At 38.6% G+C, this 19079-nt stretch overlaps 1 protein-coding gene across 10 annotated transcripts in view; it reads right to left on the reverse strand.

Annotated features, from left to right (window-relative positions):
* The window catches only part of RCBTB2 (RCC1 and BTB domain containing protein 2), a 44940-nt gene that overhangs the window by 23636 nt on the left and 2225 nt on the right, over nucleotides 1–19079 (reverse strand). For 4 of the 10 annotated variants that reach the window (XM_070471247.1, XM_020876509.2, XM_020876513.2 and 1 more), the window contains exons 2-4: nucleotides 7843–7941; nucleotides 4346–4423; nucleotides 2842–2892 (exon numbers count right to left, since the gene is read on the reverse strand). The exons of 1 other annotated variant lie outside the window; for it this stretch is intronic. In XM_070471247.1, the coding sequence (XP_070327348.1) occupies nucleotides 2842–2892; nucleotides 4346–4408 (114 nt within the window). In that variant the 5' untranslated portion in view covers nucleotides 4409–4423; nucleotides 7843–7941. The remainder of the gene's footprint in view (nucleotides 1–2841; nucleotides 2893–4345; nucleotides 4424–7842; nucleotides 7942–19079) is intronic. 5 more of the 10 variants (XM_070471246.1, XM_020876515.2, XM_020876514.2 and 2 more) reach the window with 5 other exon arrangements.

Below are 19079 nucleotides of genomic sequence, written 5' to 3' on the forward strand. Positions count from 1 at the left end.
GAAGCCCAAGAATACTGGAGTGGGTACCCTATCCCTTCTCCAGGGGATCTTCCCAATCTAGGAATCAAACGAGGGTCGCCTGCATTGTGGGCGGATTCTTTACCACCTGAACCACCCGGGAAGACCCAATAATCACTATACTCTAGCTTAATGTATCTTTAAAGGAATAAAGAATTTTCTAAGGCCTGTCTTTTCTATCAGATATTAAGTCCATCTTACCAGATATATGTTCTAGTAGAGAGAAGATCAGACTAGCTAAAGGAGTCAGGGGAAATTAATTAATTTATTTATTATAAGGACTTGGCTCACAAGATTATGGAGGTGCAGAAGTCCTATATCTGCATTTGCAAACTGAAGACCCAGGAAAGCTGGTGACATAATTCAATCTGAGTCCAAAGGCCTGAGAACCAGAGGAGACAATGATGTAAACCCCAGACCGAGGGCAGAGGATGAAATGAGATCTCCCAGATAAATCAGGGAGGGAGGCAGGGAGAAAAGGATGAATTCTTCCTTCCTCTGCCTTCTGTTCCATTCAGGTTGTCAATACACTGGAGGAAACTTGCCCACACTGAGAAGAGCAACCCATTTACTAAGTCCGCTAATTCAAGTGCTATTCTCATCTGGAAACACCCCCACAGACACAACCAGAGATGATGTTTAACCTGGGCACTAGGGATTCACTCAAGGTGACACGTAAAGTTAACTACATGAAGACACACAGTGAAGAAGGCCATGTGAAGACAGAGGCAGAGACTAGAGCGATACAGCTACAGTCCCGGAACACCAAGGAGTGCCAGGAGCCAGCAGAAGGTGGGAGGAGGCTGGAGGACTTCTTCCCTTGAGACTTCAGAGAACGTGGCCCTGTCGACACCATGATTTCAGACTTCAAGCCCCCAGAATTGTCAGAGAATAGATTTCTGCTGTTTTACACCACCTGAATTGTGGTGCTTTGTCAGGGAGGAAATTCATGTGAAGAAACCAATACAGAGGGGAAGCAGTTTGTCAATGCTAACAGCATCGCTCTCATGAGTGGCAGAGACTCCCCTAGTGCCAAATCTGGCCACTGCTCCCCACTACGCCACTCAAACTGCAAGATCCTGTCTGGACAGGGATGTCTCCTATCATCTTTGGGACCCCTGTGGCGCTAATGACAGAACTTTGTTATGTCAGCTTTGAGTCTAAGCTTCTACTTTAAATCACCCACCTCCTTATACTAGGAAGGAGTCTTATTTACTATGAGTGGTTCATTTTAATGTTTTTCCCCTTTGAAGTCTTTAATTTTCAGAAAGAACAATGTTTGGGATTTGGCATGAATATTTCATGGAGACATGCTAATGTGCTAGTTAAAGGGGTTCTGACATATTATTGATATTTCTCATCTTCCCAAGTGAAGGACACACACAGTGCTGTCCTCATTTCACCTGGGAGGAGCCTGAGGGTCAGAGGGACTAAGAAATTCTCCAACATCACTAGCTTCTGAGTGGATGGACCAGATTTCTTTCCAAACATCATTTGTGGCTGAGTAAAAAGTTCACATAAAAAGTGACACTCCTGGCAGACCCAGTGTTTGCTCACATTTGTAAGGCCTGGGCTGCTGTGCTCATGAAGTTTTTAGTGAACAAGGCAATGCCCACCATGAGTTGTCTTCCCAAGAACAGGATAGATGGTGACATATTACATATTACATAAGTAATATACAGTAATTGACTGCTACCTTATTTTTTCCTTTCAAGCAGATTTTTGGATTTTGATTGCTACAAAATCAAGTGGTTTCTTATATGCCTAGAATCTGGCTGTCAATCCAGCCAGCTCCTTAACACTTATCTACAAATCATTAGTTCTGAGCTTCCCTCCTGGCCCACCTCTACAAAACCTATGGTACCCAACCCATAATTCTACTGACCAATGGGATTCCAGCGTGTGGGTCTGTGACATCACCTGCAGTGGTACATCTGGTAAAGAGGGCTACTGGGTGAGAGAACACTGGGTCTGATGGTATCCGTGAACATTTACCAAGTATCAGATACCAAGACAAAAGTAATACCTAGTTATTGCCTTCACGGAGCTCACAATTTAATAGAAAACAAGTAACTACAATATAACCTAAACACAACACAAGTGTGAATATTGCTTTTTAAATCTCTGCCAGAAGGCTGGCTGCTGGAGGTGAGTCATCAAAATTTCACTTTTTTCTAATTCTGTGGGGAAACTTTTCATAGAGAACTGATGACTTCATTTATAAAATACATTTTTTTAATATACTTTTCTGAGGTAAATGTTTAATATTACTCTCAAGGAATTGAGCATCTTTGTTCTTTGAAGAAAAATACATTCTTCTGTCTGGCATAATCATGAGCATATATAGTTACATACACTGTATATATTGTATACATATACAGCATATATGTATACCGTGTGTGTGTATATATATGCATACACACACATACTTCAGGCTACAGCCCATAGGGTTGCACAGAGTCAGACATGACTAAAGTGACTTAACACACATGCACACATACACTGTATACAGTAAGAGTGTACGTAAGGATCCACACATTTTAGGAGCCTCAATCACACCACAGCCAACCTGCATGACAGCAGGCATCTCTGCAGAAGGCACCCAACCACCTCTGGGCCCAACTGTTAAGTTAGGGACTGGTTGAACAGGAGCCAAGAGTGGGCAATTAAAAAATCTGTAGGGGAAAAATAACACTACCAGGGCATGAAAGTTTGACATTTACATCATTAAGATCATGTCCCCGGAATCTGCATCCTGGCCTGGACCTTCTTTCCCCACACAACTCACCAACACAGGTGAGAATTAACCCTAGGCCAGCTCACCTTCACTACTTTGCTCATATCCAGGTCACCTCTCTCATCTTTCACAGGCATCTGTTTGGAAAGGCAAAGTGGTGAAATTTTAATATTAGCTCAAGGAGAACATAATTAAGGAAATACATCTCCATAAAGTTAGATACCAAAATGCATTTTATTATTCCTTTGAGTGTGTGCTCTCCATATTAACTCTGCTCCTGCATGCATATGAAGAACCAAGTGGATTATGATACTTAACTATGGACAATTATTAAGTTTCCACAATTCAATTTACAATACAGCATATAGAAATAGAATTAAGATTACATAGCAGGCATGCATAGTCAAAAAAAAATCCTTCAAAAATAACAGCAGATACCTCACCCTTTAAGGATTTCCTGGCAGCATAACACCATGTAATAAAGTAATTTGGTTGCTAATACTGTGAGCCTGTTATTTCACCAAATCTGTTCCCAGAAAACAACATAGAAATCTTCTATGAACATTCTGTAAGACTTTCAGGTTCTATAGACTGCTTTTCAAGCTACTCTCCGACAGGAGCTCACAAACTAGCATGTCAAGTCAGCGCACAGCAATGCTATGGCTCAGGTTGCTGTCTATGGTTCACAGAGCTGTCTTGCACACTATGCAGGCTGTGATACTGATTTACGTCTTTTATGGCATTTTGACTACATTTTATTCTCTAAAAAGTGGAAAACAGAAAAATGAAAGTTAACGGCGGCAGTTAATATTAAGCTGTTAACACTGAAGAGATATTTCATAAATTTAATAAAATTAACACAAGATGGAGATGGATGAGACTGCTGAAAGATGAGAAACTTCTGTCAGTTGGGACACTGACCAGAGTTAAACTGGTTGACTGTAATATTTGGATGTGACAGAAATGAAATAAAGAATACTTGAGATGAATTAAGGATGTGTCATCGAAGATTAACTATTTCAAATTTTTTTTTAAATCTCTGGCAGTGGAGCAACGTTGCTCAACCCAGACCCTTCTGAGGGACAGCATTGTCTGTGGAGGGCTTCCCTGAGGATTCAGCAGAGAAGAAGCCACCTGCCAACGCAGGAGATGCGAGTTCGACCCCTGCATCAGGAAGATCCCCTAGAGAAGGACATGGCAACCCACTCCAGGATTCTTGCCTGGAGAATCCCATGGACAGAGGAGCCTGGTGGGCTACAGTCCAAGGGGTTATAAACAGTCGGACTCAACTGAGTGACTAAACAGCGTTATCTGTGAAAGTGGGGGTGGCCTCCTCTTCATCCAGCTCAAACGTCACCACCTCTGGGAACCCCTCCTCTAACCCTCAGACAATCCCACATCCCCTGCTGGCCCCCAGGCATTCTCTACACCCACAACAGTGACCTGCCAGCATCTTAGCCACTACGCTGTGAGCCTCGCAAAGAAAAGACACTATCTCATTGATCTTCCTATTGAATGACCAATAGATGTTTGACAAAGTTTCTTTCACATGACAGAAAATACATGCTCCACGGGCATGATTTTTCTAACCTTGCCACGTTTTCCATAGAGAGTATAGAGAAGAAAAAGGTCATCTTCCAGAAAGTCTTCCATGGTTCTGTGTAGTCCCTGAGGAAAAAGTATGTGGTAAAATCAGGATACCATGTGTCGAGTGAAACTGGGCAGGTTAAAATTACTTTACTTCTAATTAACGGTTCCCTGACACCTCAGTTGGTAAGGAATTCGCCTGCAACATGGGAGACTTGGCTTCGATCCCTGGGTTGGGAAGATCCCCTGGAGAAGAGAAAGGCTACCTACTCCAGTATTCTGGCCTGGAGAATTCCATGGACTGTACAGTCCATGGGGTCACAAAGAGTCACACGTGACTGAGTGACTTTCACTTTTTACTTTTCTAGTTAACAGAGAAAAGAAGCTAAGTTCAAATATAGTGAAGGGAATTAAGTTTGAGGCATGGGTGTTAACAGCTATAAAACATAAAAATTGTTTTAACTGTTGTTCTCTGATGAGACTCCTTCAGCAGAGGTGTGAAAAATAATCCCAGGATAAACATATATTCCCTAGTAGAAGATAAACATCTACTAAGGAATGAGTAGAAAATTTTCATTTCAGAGTTTACTTCCTAGAGATGAGAAAAAATAAATTTTGGACCTTGGTCAAACTTCCTCTGGGACTGGAAAGTTCCAAATCACTGTGAAGAGCAGACCTATCAATTCTCAGCTTCACTGAAGAGTATATGATTTGCTAAGTAGGGAAAAAAATGAATGAACGAAAAGGACGAAAGGATGAATGAACAAATGTGACTGTGTTACCTTAGACCTTAACAAAAAAATCTGAAAAAACAGCCACCAAGCATGTAGCCATCACACTGAATGTTCTTGCCTTAATTAACTGTCTCCACAATGACTGCCTCCTACCACACACAAGTAACTAGCAGAAGCAGCCCTGTCACAAAATATGCAGGATGTCTGGACTCTGGCTAAACTGTTACACAATCATCACTGAAAATAAATAGGAATAAATATTCTCTCAAGCGTCTGCCTACAATGTGGGAGACCCAGGTTCGATCCCTGGGTTCGGAAGATCCTCTGAGAAGGAAATGGCAACCCACTCCAGTACTCTCGCCTGGAAAATCCCATGGTCGGAGGAGCCTGGTAGGCTACAGTCTATGGGGTCGCAAAGAGTCAGACACGACTGAGCGACTTCACTTCTTTCACTTTCACTTCTCCCCCCAAAAGCAATTTAATGTAATCATGTCAAACAATGTTAATACTCTGATTTACCATGTTGGCTTCTATTTACTCAAATAAAACCCAGAATTCAAGTGCTAACAGCAGAACATCTTACTTGATGTTACCTATAAGCAGTTAGAGCCTAGCAATAGATAAAAGCAATCATCAAAATAAGGCTAACTCTTAACAGTGTACTTAATGTTTTATATTCACTTGAGGATACTGGTAAAATTTTGTTTTCTTCAGCTGTAAAAAGGTCTCTTAGCATATAGGGAATAATAAATGATACCTTCAGAATAATAGTTACTCAAACTATGGCAATCAATACAAATCATTACTTCTAATGTTTGGAAAAAATACACTTGTTGAGAAAAGGATCAATTAGACTTTCCTCACTTATAAATTTCTAAAATTTGACCTGGCTGCCAACATGGAAAAAATCATTTCATGTGGCAGTTACTCCTATATCATCTGTCTTCCCGATTAATCTGCAAGCTCTTTAAGAGAGGGGACCCGGAGCCCACACACTGAAACTAGAGAGTATCCCCTGCTCTCCGCAACTAGAGAAAAGCCTGTGCAGCAACGAAGATCCAGCACAGCCAAAAATAAATAGATAAGTTATAATAAAAAAGAAAAAAGAAGGAGGGGATCATGACCCAGTCACTGCTATTACCACCACAACACACGGCTCAGAGGAAAACACAAGATACTTGTCGAAAGCAGCTTTTGAATACAGCCTTTTGTTGACTGCAGACAGTCTACACTGGAATTTCTTCTCCTTTTGCCTCATCCTAACTGGAAAGATCTTTTCCATAGCTGTCCCCAGTTTATTGGAATAAAAGATAAAAAGAAAGGAGAGGAGTAGAGGAAGGGAATTTAAAGGCAAAAAAAGAAACAAGAGAAGGAAATGGAATCTAACTAGAGAAGCGACTGCCTCTTGCTGAACTTCAGGACACCTTTGTTCCTAGCAGAAGGAAATCCTGCTAATATGCTGAGATCACTCCACAGTAATCCTGGGGTTTGTTTTGTTTCCCTACCACATTCCTCGACCACTGTAAATAACTAAATTCACTGGTTTCTGCTTTATTTCTCTGTTTCTTTTTGCAAAATAAGTACATATATTTACGTGTTTTTATTTCCCAATTCCTCATTATACAAAGAATAGCATACTTTACATACTCTTTTGCAATCTGTTTTTTTTAACCTAACAATGTATCCCGAAAAGTACTCTATATCAGCTAATAGAAAATTTTAAACACCACCATATCCTGGCTGCTCAAGTAAACAAAATAAATAGCTCTTTTCAGTATATTTGATTAATTGTAACTACCTTAACTCTTTAAAAATTGGAATGGTGTAAAACAGGTCATTCCATTTATTTGACTAATCAGGTTAAGACATAATTACATGTATGGCAGATGAAAATTACCATACTCAAAAAAATAACATTCAGTAAGATTCAATTAACAGGAAATATATTATTAATATCACTTCATTTTTGTCAGAATGCCTTTGAAGATTTAAAAATGGTTCACAATTAATTACTATTATGCAGTACTATGGAAAAAAATGTCAAAATCTGTGGCACTGTGGAAAATGGTTTTTGTTTTTCTTTTTTCTGATCTTGCTGCATATTACAGTAACTTAGGCCCCCAGTCAGGGATTGGACCCACACCCAAGGCAGTGTGTGGAGTCCCAACCACTGGACCACCAGGGAATTCCCTGGTTGGTTTTTTAACATTATTCCGATGTGACACAAATATAATAGAGAAAACTAGCTTCCCTAGTTTACACTACCTGAGGAATACAGTTTGTGGAATATAGGTGAGGATTATAATCATCTCATCCTGTTACCTATATGATTTCACTGGGCTATTATTAATAACAATGTTACAGTAATATACCAACATATACATCTTAAAAATCCATAATACACATATAGAATACCACATTGATGATGTGATAAACATGAATTCTAAATAACAGGAGCAATAATAATAGTTAAAATAAATAGTTACCCAAATTATTGCCAAACACTAACTGCCCTATCTCATTTAATCTTTATAATAGCCATTTTTAGAAACAGATATCATCATTACCTCTGTTTAACAGACATATTTCAATACTTTGACCAACAGACACCAGCCAGTCAGGGTTGGAGCCAGGATTCATTTCAATGCCCTCGAGCTTGGACTTTCCCCTGTACTGCAGGGATATTTTAAGTTTTCTTGTGTATATTCCAGATGGTTTTATTTTGTACTGACTGGTTGGGAATATTCCCTCCAAAAATGTTTGTACCTGATTGTTTTAAATTTCTGGAGCCCAGTATTCAGTCATCTTTAATCCCGTTCCTTCTAGATCGTTGTGAAGTTGTCTTCTACAGAAAGGTTAATGTGACTGAAAATAGAAATACATAAATAAATTCTATTACAGAAAAATAGAAAAGAAAAAGAACATACCATCTTGCACAGAACACACCACTGGCTTCAAAAAGCCAGTATTTATCTGAGAAAAATATAGTTTTAAAATGGTATCAGCTAAATTTACTATTAGAAAGTCAGCAGTAGAGGTGCTCAATTATAAAAAGAATTAATATTATAAAATATAACTTTCAGATATTGTAAGTTTGAGGACAAGGCTGCAACAATATGGATCCTGAAACTTACCAAAAGATACTTAAAGTTTAATCTATAGTATTTCAACATAAAAACTGCAAGGGAAATCATCTGGACAAGGAAAAAAGCAAAATTTTCAAATTTTTGAAGAGGGTATAGAAAATATCTTTATGACCTCAAGGCAGAGAAAGATTTCTTAACTGAGACACAAAAGCACAAACCACAAAGAAAAGACTGTTAAATTTTACCACACTAAAGCTTAAAACTTTGGCATTATAACTGTTTATAATAGCCAGGACATGGAAGCAACCCAGATGCCCATCAGCAGACGAATGGATGAGGAAGCTGTGGTACATATACACCATGGAATATTACTCAGCCATTAAAAAGAATTCATTTGAATCACTTCTAATGAGATGGATGAAACTGGAGCCCATTATACAGAGCGAAGTAAGCCAGAAAGATAAAGACCATTACAGTATACTAACACATATATATGGACTTTAGAAAGATGGTAACGATAACCCTATATGCAAAACAGAAAAAGAGACTCAGATGTATGGAACAGACTTGTGGACTCTGGGAGAAGGCGAGGGTGGGATGTTTCAGGAGAACAACATTGAAACATGTGTATTATCTAGGGTGAAACGGATAACCAGCTCAGGTTGGGTACATGAGAGAAGTGCTCGGGCCTGGTGCACTGGGAAGACCCAGAGGAATCGGGTGGAGAGGGAGGTGGGAGGGGGGAATGGGATGGGGAATACATGTAAATCCATGGCTAATTCATATCAATGTATAACAAAAACTACTGTAATGATGTAAAGTAATTAGCCTCCAACTAATAAAAATTAAAAAAAAAAAAAAACAAAAAAAAAACAAAAAAAAAACAAAAAAAAACTTTGGCATTATAAAAGACAAAATGAACAAAAGGAAAAACATGCCACAGAGTGGGAAAAGATATTTTCAATATACATAACTGATAGCTGGCAAATAATTTGTTTCCATAATATATAAAGAATACCTAAAAGCAGAAAAAGAAAGACAAACAATCCAATTTAGAAATGGAAAAAGGATAGAGGCAATTCACAGAAGAAATTAACAAACATATCCACAAAAGGTATCATGGAAATGTAATCACAATGAGATAGAACTCACCAATCAGATCTGCAAAATTAAAGGGGATAATACACAGTGTTTGTGAGGATGCAGATCAAAAGGCACATTTTCCTCATATTACTGGAAGGAATGTAAACTGTTACAATCACTTTTAGAGCAACTCAACAATATTTAGACCAGAGCAGTATCTTTCAAGCTTTTTTGATACATATATGTACCTGAAAAAAAAGTTTCACAAAATAATTCTTACCCTTGCTACATGAGATACTAAGGGATATCCTCTTTCCTATTTTTTTTTTTTTCTATTTTACATTATTCTATTCTACCTGGGAGATAGTGAAGGACTCCAGGAGATAGTGAAGGACAGGGAAGTCTGGCATGCTGCAGTTCACGGGGTCACAAAGAGTCGGATACAACTTAGCGACTGGACAACAATTCTACTCATACCCTAATTTATCCTTTTCTATTTAATTTTTCAACATTGGTTTCAGCCCACTAAGATAACTTCAAGATCATTAATAAGTCAAGTCTTGGAAAACATTAGCCTAGATGGAACTCTAGAGCATATACAAAATCATTTGCAATAGCAAAACATTAGAAATAGTGGATACAACTGATCAACAGGCTCCATCAACAAAATTTACAAATTGTGCAAACTACACAATTAAAATAAATTATCCAGAATCAACACAGATAAGTCTCCAAAACAATTCTGATCAAAAATCACTGTCATAGAATGATGTATATGATACACTATTTGATAAAGTTTTTTTTAAGACAACAATTTTTTAAACTTTATTTTTATATCTTTAAAAATATTCATTCATTTATTTATTTGGCGGTGTTCAGTCTTAGTTGCAGTACGTGGGATCTTCAGTTGCAGTGTGTAAACTCTTAGTTGTGGCATATGGGATCTAGTTCCCTGACCAGGGATTGATCCCAGGCCCCTTGCACTGGAAATGTGGAGTCTTAGCCACTGGACCACCAGGGAAGTACCAGATAACATTTTTTTCTCATGATTGATCATTTTATTAGAAGAGGGGTTGTAAGTTTCAGATTTGGGGATTGTTGACAGATTTTTCTCCAAAAGCAGTGAATTGATTTGTATTCTCACATTCAGTCACTTTAATGGCACGGTTGTATGATTATCTATGTGAGTTTAACCTCCCAGACTCTGAGACTATGTAGTATAATTGTTCAGAACTTGGATTTTGGATCCAAAGTGACCTGACCTAGAAGCCCAGCTCCCTCAAATATTGGTTATGTAATTTTAAAGCAGTGACAACTTCTACCTACAAAAAAGATAATAATAATTGTACCTGCCTCTGGAGTAGGCCCATTCATTTAATACATATTTATTGAGCATCTAAATGCCAGACAATATTTTAGGCATGCAAGACAGAGCAGTGAACAAAACAAAGTGCTTGGTCCCAGAGTTCTTACTGACTAGTGGGGGGAGATAGACATAGACCAAACTATTATATATATATATATATAAAATAATTATATATAATATTCTGGTCTATGTTTATATATATGTATGTTTTAAAACATGCAGAAAACAATACTATTTTATTGTGTAATGGATACTGACATACCCATGGCTGGACTTTGATGGAAATGTTTTCACAAGAAAGTTCACACCAGAGGTAATGCCAAAGGCAAAATTTGCCATGTAATTCTATCAATGAATTAGTGTAATTTGGTTTTTCCAATTGACAAGAGAATTTTCAAGATTTTAATCTTAAGTTAAATTAATCATCTGAGTACAAAGGAAGGATAAAGTTACCCAATAGTAAGGAAAACAAAATTGTAGAATCAGAATAACACCATTCTAATACTGCCTTTAGATTAATTTCAAAAATATACAAGCAACTCCTCCAGCTCAACTCCAGAAAAATAAATGACCCAATCAAAAAATGGGCCAAAGAACTAAACAGACATTTCTCCAAGGAAGACATACAGATGGCTAAAAAACACATGAAAAGATGCTCAACATCACTCATTATCAGAGAAATGCAAATCAAAACCACAATGAGGTACCATTACACGCCAGTCAGGATGGCTGCTATCCAAAAGTCTACAAGCAATAAATGCTGGAGAGGGTGTGGAGAAAAGGGAACCCTCTTACACTGTTGGTGGGAATGCAAACTAGTACAGCCGCTATGGAAAACAGTGTGGAGATTTCTTAAAAAACTGGAAATAGAACTGCCATATGACCCAGCAATACCACTTCTAGGCATATACACCAAGGAAACCAGATCTGAAAGAGACACGTGCACCCCAATGTTCATCGCAGCACTGTTTATAATTGCCAGGACATGGAAGCAACCTAGATGCCCATCAGCAGACGAATGGATGAGGAAGCTGTGGTACATATACACCATGGAATATTACTCAGCCGTTAAAAAGAATTCATTTGAATCAGTTCTAATGAGATGGGTGAAACTGGAGCCCATTATACAGAGTGAAGTAAGCCAGAAAGATAAAGACCATTACAGTATACTAACACATATATATGGAATTTAGAAAGATGGTAACGATAACCCTATATGCAAAAAAAGAAAAAGAGACTCAGATGTATAGAACAGACTTGTGGACTCTATGGGAGAACCTGGGGGTGGGATGTTTCAAGAGAACAGCATCGAAACATGTATATCTAGGGTGAAACAGATCACCAGCCCAGGTTGGGTGCATGAGACAAGTGCTCAGGCCTGGTGCACTGGGAGGACCCAGAGGGATGGGGTGGAGAGGGAGGTGGGAGGGGGGACCGGGATGGGGAATACATGTAAATCCATGGCTAATTCAATGTATGACAAAAACCACTGCAATGCTGTAAAGTAATTAGCCTCCAAATAATAAAAATAAATGGGAAAAACAAACAAACAAACAAACAAACAAAAAATAATAATACTGCCTTTACCATGAACATAAGAATTCAATAAAGGCTTGATACTGACAACTCATAAACCACAATTTCTTTCATCATCAGTAAGATAAAATTCTACCAATAGCACAGGAAGATAATAACTCAATAACATAGAAAAAAGAGAGTATCTTAAATGCCAGGGAAGAAGGATCTGAAATAGAAAAAAAGTGCATTAGAATGTGATTTTACTTCTGATCTTACTCTGCTTACAAATTTCCCCCTTTTCTGCACAGGAGGGAGACCCAGGGCAGAGGCTGGCATTTGTATTGGGAAGCTCTTCTTCATAGCGACAGTGTCACGGCATAAGATCATCCCATATGATACCCATAATATATGTTGCTTTACTGTTTTTCCTTATGTGTATTTTGGGATACATAACTTGGCTCATGTATTTACTTAATTACTCAACTTAAAAAGTGCCCCGTGCTTTGAAAAATAGTTTCTTATGCATTTCCTCATTTTGTTGAAGTGTAATAAAAGAACAATGTTATTATGGAATTTTAATATACTGATATTTTGCCTTGCAATCTAAAAAGAAATGGAAGAATAAGTACCTTTTCCAGCCAGAAGCTCCTGCCACTGACATCTGCCTTCAGAGGCTCCAAACAAGATACTCAAGAGCCAATGTTCTAAGTTTTAGTAAGAGCAATTTTCTTTTTCCCCCACACCACGTGGCACGTGGGATCGTAGCTCCCTGAAAAGGAATTGAACCTGTGGCCCCTGCAGTAGAAGCACAGAGTCCTAACTACTGGACCACCAGCGAATTCCCACAAGAGTAACTCTCAAAACCAAATATATATCAACTAAGGTAATCTTCTGCATGACATTTTCTACTTTGGCTGTTTCTCTAAACTTGCATATATTTCTTTTTTTTTTTTTTTTAACTTGTATATTTCTAAACTATCCCTGTATGTTTAACCTTTTTGTACTGTTGAAGGTCAGTGGACAAGAGGACAGTCTTTCAGTAACTGAACACAATAAACATACCCATTCCTAATCCTCTTGAAGAACAGATCAAATAATTCATTTCTCTGTACAAAGCATATAATAAGCAATCTCTACATGTTATTACTGGTAATCAGAATTATTCAGTGTTTGTTAATATGGCAATGTATCATATTACTTGATAATACCTCTGACCTAATGAGTTCAACTGATAAATGGGCACTCATTTGCCTAATTCATTCAACAAATATTGATTTAGTGCCTGCAGCAGGCACTAAATTGAAAGCAAATATGTAAAAAAAATAAATGAATAACATAGAGCAAAAGGATATCCAGCTCATAGCTGCCTGTGTCAATATTACTCCAACCCAGTAATAAGCATGGACCTTAAGCACTAATAAACTAGACACACTGTCTACGAGAGAATGCACTTTCCATATAAATTGTTATTGTGCAATTAATTAGAAGCTCCTAAATGCTGGTATCTGTTCTCTAGAAGTGATCCCAGAGGAAAAATTTAAAAAAAAGAAAATTGTTTTTTTGCAGAGAAAGGCTCAAAGCTCCCTTGGTAAAGAATCTGCTGGCAATGCAGGAGACCCTGGTTCGATCCCTGGGTTGGGAAGATCCCCTGGAGTGGTGAAAGGCTACCCACTCCAATATTCTGGCCTGGAGAGTTCCATGGAGAAGTCCATCAGGTCACAAAGGGTCAGACATGACTGAGAGTAAGCCCAGTGTTCTGTATTTTCAAAATTCAACTTCACAGTATGAAATCAACTCTAAAGCTATGCTTGAGAAACTTAATATATAAAAAAGTTTTCTTGCAATACAATGCTTAATGCTTTTTCAACAAATTTGCCCATCTGGGCAACACAGCTGATGATGCTTTTATAATCAAAGACACAGGGCATGAGGGAAAACCAATGCCTTTTAGGACACCAGCATACAGCTTACAGTATCAGCATGTTAATGAGCTCCAGACCAAGTAAATGTCAACAGGGTAATGATGGTGCCCACCTTCATGCTTACTTGAGCCCTTAAACGGTATGTCATCTGAAAGTCAGAAATAATATAAATATGCATAAATGTTCAGTTCAGTTCAGTCGCTCAGTCATGTCTGACTCTTTGCGACCCCATGAACCGCAGCACATCAGAACTCCCTGTCCATCACCAACTCCCAGAGTTTACCCAAACCCATGTCCATTGAGTCACTGATGCCATCCAATTATCTTATCCTCTGTCATCCCCTTCTCCTCCTGACCTCAATCTTTCTCAGCATAAGGGTCTTTTCAAATGAGTCAGCTCTTTGCATCAGGTGGCCAAAGTACTGGAGTTTCAGCTTCAGCATCAGTCCTTCCAATGAACACCCAGGACTGACGATCTCCTTTAGGATGGACTGGTTGGATCTCCTTGCAGTCCAAGGGACTCTCAAGAGTCTTCTCCAACACCACAGTTCAAAAGCATCAATTCTTCGGCACTCAGCTTTCTTTATAGTCCAACTCTCACATCCATACATGACTACTAGAAAAACTGTAGCCTTGACTAGACGGACCTTTGTTGACAAAATAATGTGTCTGCTTTTTATTATGCTGTCTAGGTTGGTCATAACTTTCCTTCCAAGGAGTAAGTGTCTTTTAATTTCATGGCTGCAATCACCATCTGCAGTGATTTTGGAGCCCCAAAAAAGAAAGTCAGCCACTGTTTCTTCTGTTTCTCCATCTATTTGTTATAAAGTGATGGGACTAGGTGCAATGATCTTGGTTTTCTGAATGTTGAGCATTAAGCCAACTTTTCACTCTCCTCTTTCACTTTCATTAAGAGGCTCTTTAGTCCTTCTTTACTTTCTGCCATAAGAGTGGTGTCATCTGCATATCTGAGGTTATTGATATTTCTCCCGTCAATCTTGATCCCAGCTTGTGCTTCTTCCAGTCCAGCGTTTCTCATGATGTACTCTGCATATAAGTTAAATAAGCAGCGTGACAATATACAGCCTTGACATACTCCTTTTCCTATTGGAACCAGTCTGTTGGTCCATGTCCAGTTCTGTTGCTTCCTGACCTGCATACAGGCTTCTCAACAGGCAGGTCAGGTGGTCTGGTATTCCCATCTCTTGAAGAATTTTCCAGTTTATTGTGATCCACACAGTCGAAGGCTTTGGCATAGTCAATAAAGCAGAAATAGATGTTTTTCTAGAACTTTCTTGTTTTTCTCGATGATCCAGAGGATGTTGGCAATTTGATCTCTGGTTCCTCTGCCTTTTCTAAAACCAGCTTGAACATCTGGAAGTTCACGGTTCACATATTGCTGAAGCCTGGCTTGGAGAATTTTGAGCATTACTTTATTAGCATGTGAGATGAGTGCGATTGTGCAGTAGTTTGAGCATTCTTTGGGATTGCCTTTCTTTGGGACTGGAATGAAAACTGATCTTTTCCAGTCCTGTGGCCACTGCTGTTTTCCAAATTTGCTGATATATTGAGTGCAGCACTTTCATAGCATCATCCTTCAGGATTTGAAATAGCTCAACTGGAATTCCATCACCTCTACTAGCTTTGTTTGTAGTGATGCTTCCTAAGGCCCACTTGACTTCACATTCCAGGATGTCTGGCTCTAGGTGAGTGATCACACCATCGTGATCATCTGGGTCGTGAAGATCTTTTTTATACAGTTCTTCTGTGTATTCTCGCCACTGCTTCTTAATATCTTCTGCTTCTGTTAGGTCCATACCATTTCTATCATTTATATTCTATGCATTTATATTACATGCATAAATGTAATATAAGATAATTAAACATGATCCCAATTATCCCTTGCCAGCTGTCATAAATCAATGACAAATGACAGTAAGATCCCTCCCTATAAAACTGCCAACTAAAGTGGGTCAATTAGACAGGATGGACAAGACAAGAAAAACTAAAAGCCCAACTAAAACCAAAGCACAACTTCAGAGGGAATGGTATTGCCACATGTTTAAGATAAACAGCAAAATGACTTATGAAACAGAAACATAGTTGCCATTTTAATGATTCCATTGTAAACAGTTTCCAAATTTCACTAAGAGTGATGAAGCAGATCTTCAGTTCAAAGCAAAGTTGCATTTAGTTGGAAGAGATTACCGAGCTCATCCGCACTGATCTTTTCAGACAAGCAAAGCAAAAGTGCCACTTTCAAATATGAAAAATCATCAACATAAACTATACAAATATTTTTAGATTGTGGCTTAAGACAGTAAAGAACCTGCCCCCAATATAGGAGACCTGGGTTTGATCTCTGGGTCAGGAAGACCTCCTGGAGAAGGGAATGGCTACCACTCCAGCATTCCTGCTTTGGAGAATTCCATGGAAAGAGGAGCCTGGCGGGCTACAGTCCATGGGGTTGCAGAGTCAGACACAACCGAGCAACTAACACTTTCACTTTCACACACTAGCTAAAATGAACACATACTTGAGACATTTGTAAATACATTTGAAATTTAGATCCTTATAGATCTAACACAATTTTTTTAAGCCCTTAACATGGCTATTAAATAGCATTCTGTTAAAGATCTCTGCCCCACAATGTAAATTCAACATGGTAGCCCCTTTTGGCCTTGGTTCATTTCCATTTGCAATTCCCATTGTTCAATCAAATACACTCAGCATAATACAGAATATATTATAATGTGGTCACAATTCATGATTTACTCACATACTATGACCCACTGGTACATGTCAGCTCAAAATGTCTTCCCTGGGGACATATACATACTGGATATGAGGTCAGGTTAGATCAGCAAGGCTGAGACATATAAAAAGCACACTCCAAATGTCAGATTAATGCTGAAAAAAACTATTATGTCTTAAATTCCCTGGAAACTTTCACGTTAAGATGAACTCGCCATGTAAATCAGACAAATGTTCCTTCTGAATAGTGAAGGCAAGGAGGATCCTACCAGTTTTCCATTGAAGGACACTATGAATATCCCTTTCAGAGAGGGAAGTTTATCTGCTCCTTTTAAGTAAATATCCTCATTTAGGGCTTCTCTGGTGGCCCAGTGGTTAAGAATCCACTTGCCAATGCAGCAGACACAGGTTCGATCCCTGGTCCGGGAAAATCCCACACGCCACGGGGCAACTCAGCCTGTGTGTCACAACTACTGAAGCCTGTGTGCCTAGCAAGAGAAGCCACGGCTGTGAGAAGCCTGAGCACTGTAACAAAGAACAGCCCCTGTGCAACAGTGAAGATCTGTGCAGCCAAAAACAAACAAGCAAACATACTTAAAAAAAAAAAAAAACCCTCATTCAGCCCTCCATGTTTAGCTTTCAATAGGCGTCCCTGATGTCACACTGCAACCCTGATCATTCCATTCCATTCCATAATTCCATTCCCCTTCAAAGAGATTCTCAAATCTTTCCTGGTCAATTCTGATTTACAGGAAGTCAATTTCAGCAAACCTCAAAGGTAACAGCATCCTTAGGGGCATTTTAATTTCACTTTAGCCATGTGATAAATCCAAAATTAGATATGACAAACTCCTAGAGTCATCAGTAAATCCCTTGGGTACTCTACATTTACAGTTTTAGATTAATAGCTTTTGATGTTTAAACACAGTGTTTGTAATCCACTTAAGTAAAGGACCCAGAGGGAAAAACACTTCACTTTCTAAAACTGTTCCTCTCCATCAGCCTCTTTCTCTAAGCAGCCTTTAATTATGGACTGCAATTTGGCCAGGATTGTCTGGTTCATTCAGAAACCTCTAAGAGCAATAATTTAGTACCTTAAAGCATGATGTCATACCAGGTGACTCTTCAACTGTTTCAAATAAAGAAAATCAATGACTACTCATACAAAACAACTTCACCCGGTCATCCATAGTCAGAGGGACATCAAGAAACAATTGCAAAGTGCAGTAAAATGTGAAGAGAATACACATTTTTCCTCCACCCATCTGTAGTATTCATTTGGCTCATCTTATCTATTCAAGAGCCCAGTCTCTTCATCTGATGTGCTGCATTAAACTGTAAAAGCATGAATATTGTGAACTTTTTGGAAAAGACATTTTCTCACCTATCTACTACAAAGGACAGTTACATTAGCCATAATGGACATGCTGTGTGGGTCCCATGAAACACACAGTAGAGAATGGTGGGGAAAAAAAGTTTTCCCAGAAAGATAATTCAATTCTAAAAACCAGTTTTCCACCATGAATATCACCTTCAGTTTATCCTTCAGACTTACCAAAACCACGCTGTTTAAAATTGCAACCCACATCTAAATCTCACTTCCCTTTCTCTTTTCATTTTTTTAGAGCACTTACAATTTTCTAGCACAATAAATAATTAAATGTTTGTTGTTAATCATTCTCTGCTAGAATTTAAACTCCAGAGGAAAGAGATCTTTGTCTATTTTGTTCACTGACTTACTCTAAACACCTAAGACAATCTTAATACAAACTAGTCACTCAGAAAATGTTTTTTGAATGAATGAATGAATCTACCTTGTGACTTCAGTATAAAATATTCTAGAGCTAAATACCAATTTCATGTGCACAGTTAACAAAATCTACCGGGACTTCCCTAGTGGTCCAGTGGCTAAGACTCCAAGCTCTCAATGAAGGGGGCCCATGTTCCATCCTTGGTCAGGGAACTAGATCTCACATACCTCCACTAAGAGATCCATTCTGCAACTAAAGATCTCACATGCAGCAACAAAGACAGAAGATCCAGAGTGCCACAACCAAGACCCAGGGCAGACAAACTAATAAACAAATGTTAAAAAAAAAAAATCTACTGAGCTGCAATTATGGGGGAGACAGTGCATACACATACGTATCCATAGTATCAGACAGTGATAAGTGCTACAAAGCCAAATAGAGGATTAAAAAAAAAAAAGCCTAAGGGGATGGAGAGTGACAGAAGTGCCTTTTTAGATGAGGTAGTCACCTTTGAAATAATGGC

Source organism: Odocoileus virginianus, chromosome 8, assembly GCF_023699985.2.
Source record: "Odocoileus virginianus isolate 20LAN1187 ecotype Illinois chromosome 8, Ovbor_1.2, whole genome shotgun sequence".
Taxonomy (NCBI): domain Eukaryota; kingdom Metazoa; phylum Chordata; class Mammalia; order Artiodactyla; family Cervidae; genus Odocoileus; species Odocoileus virginianus.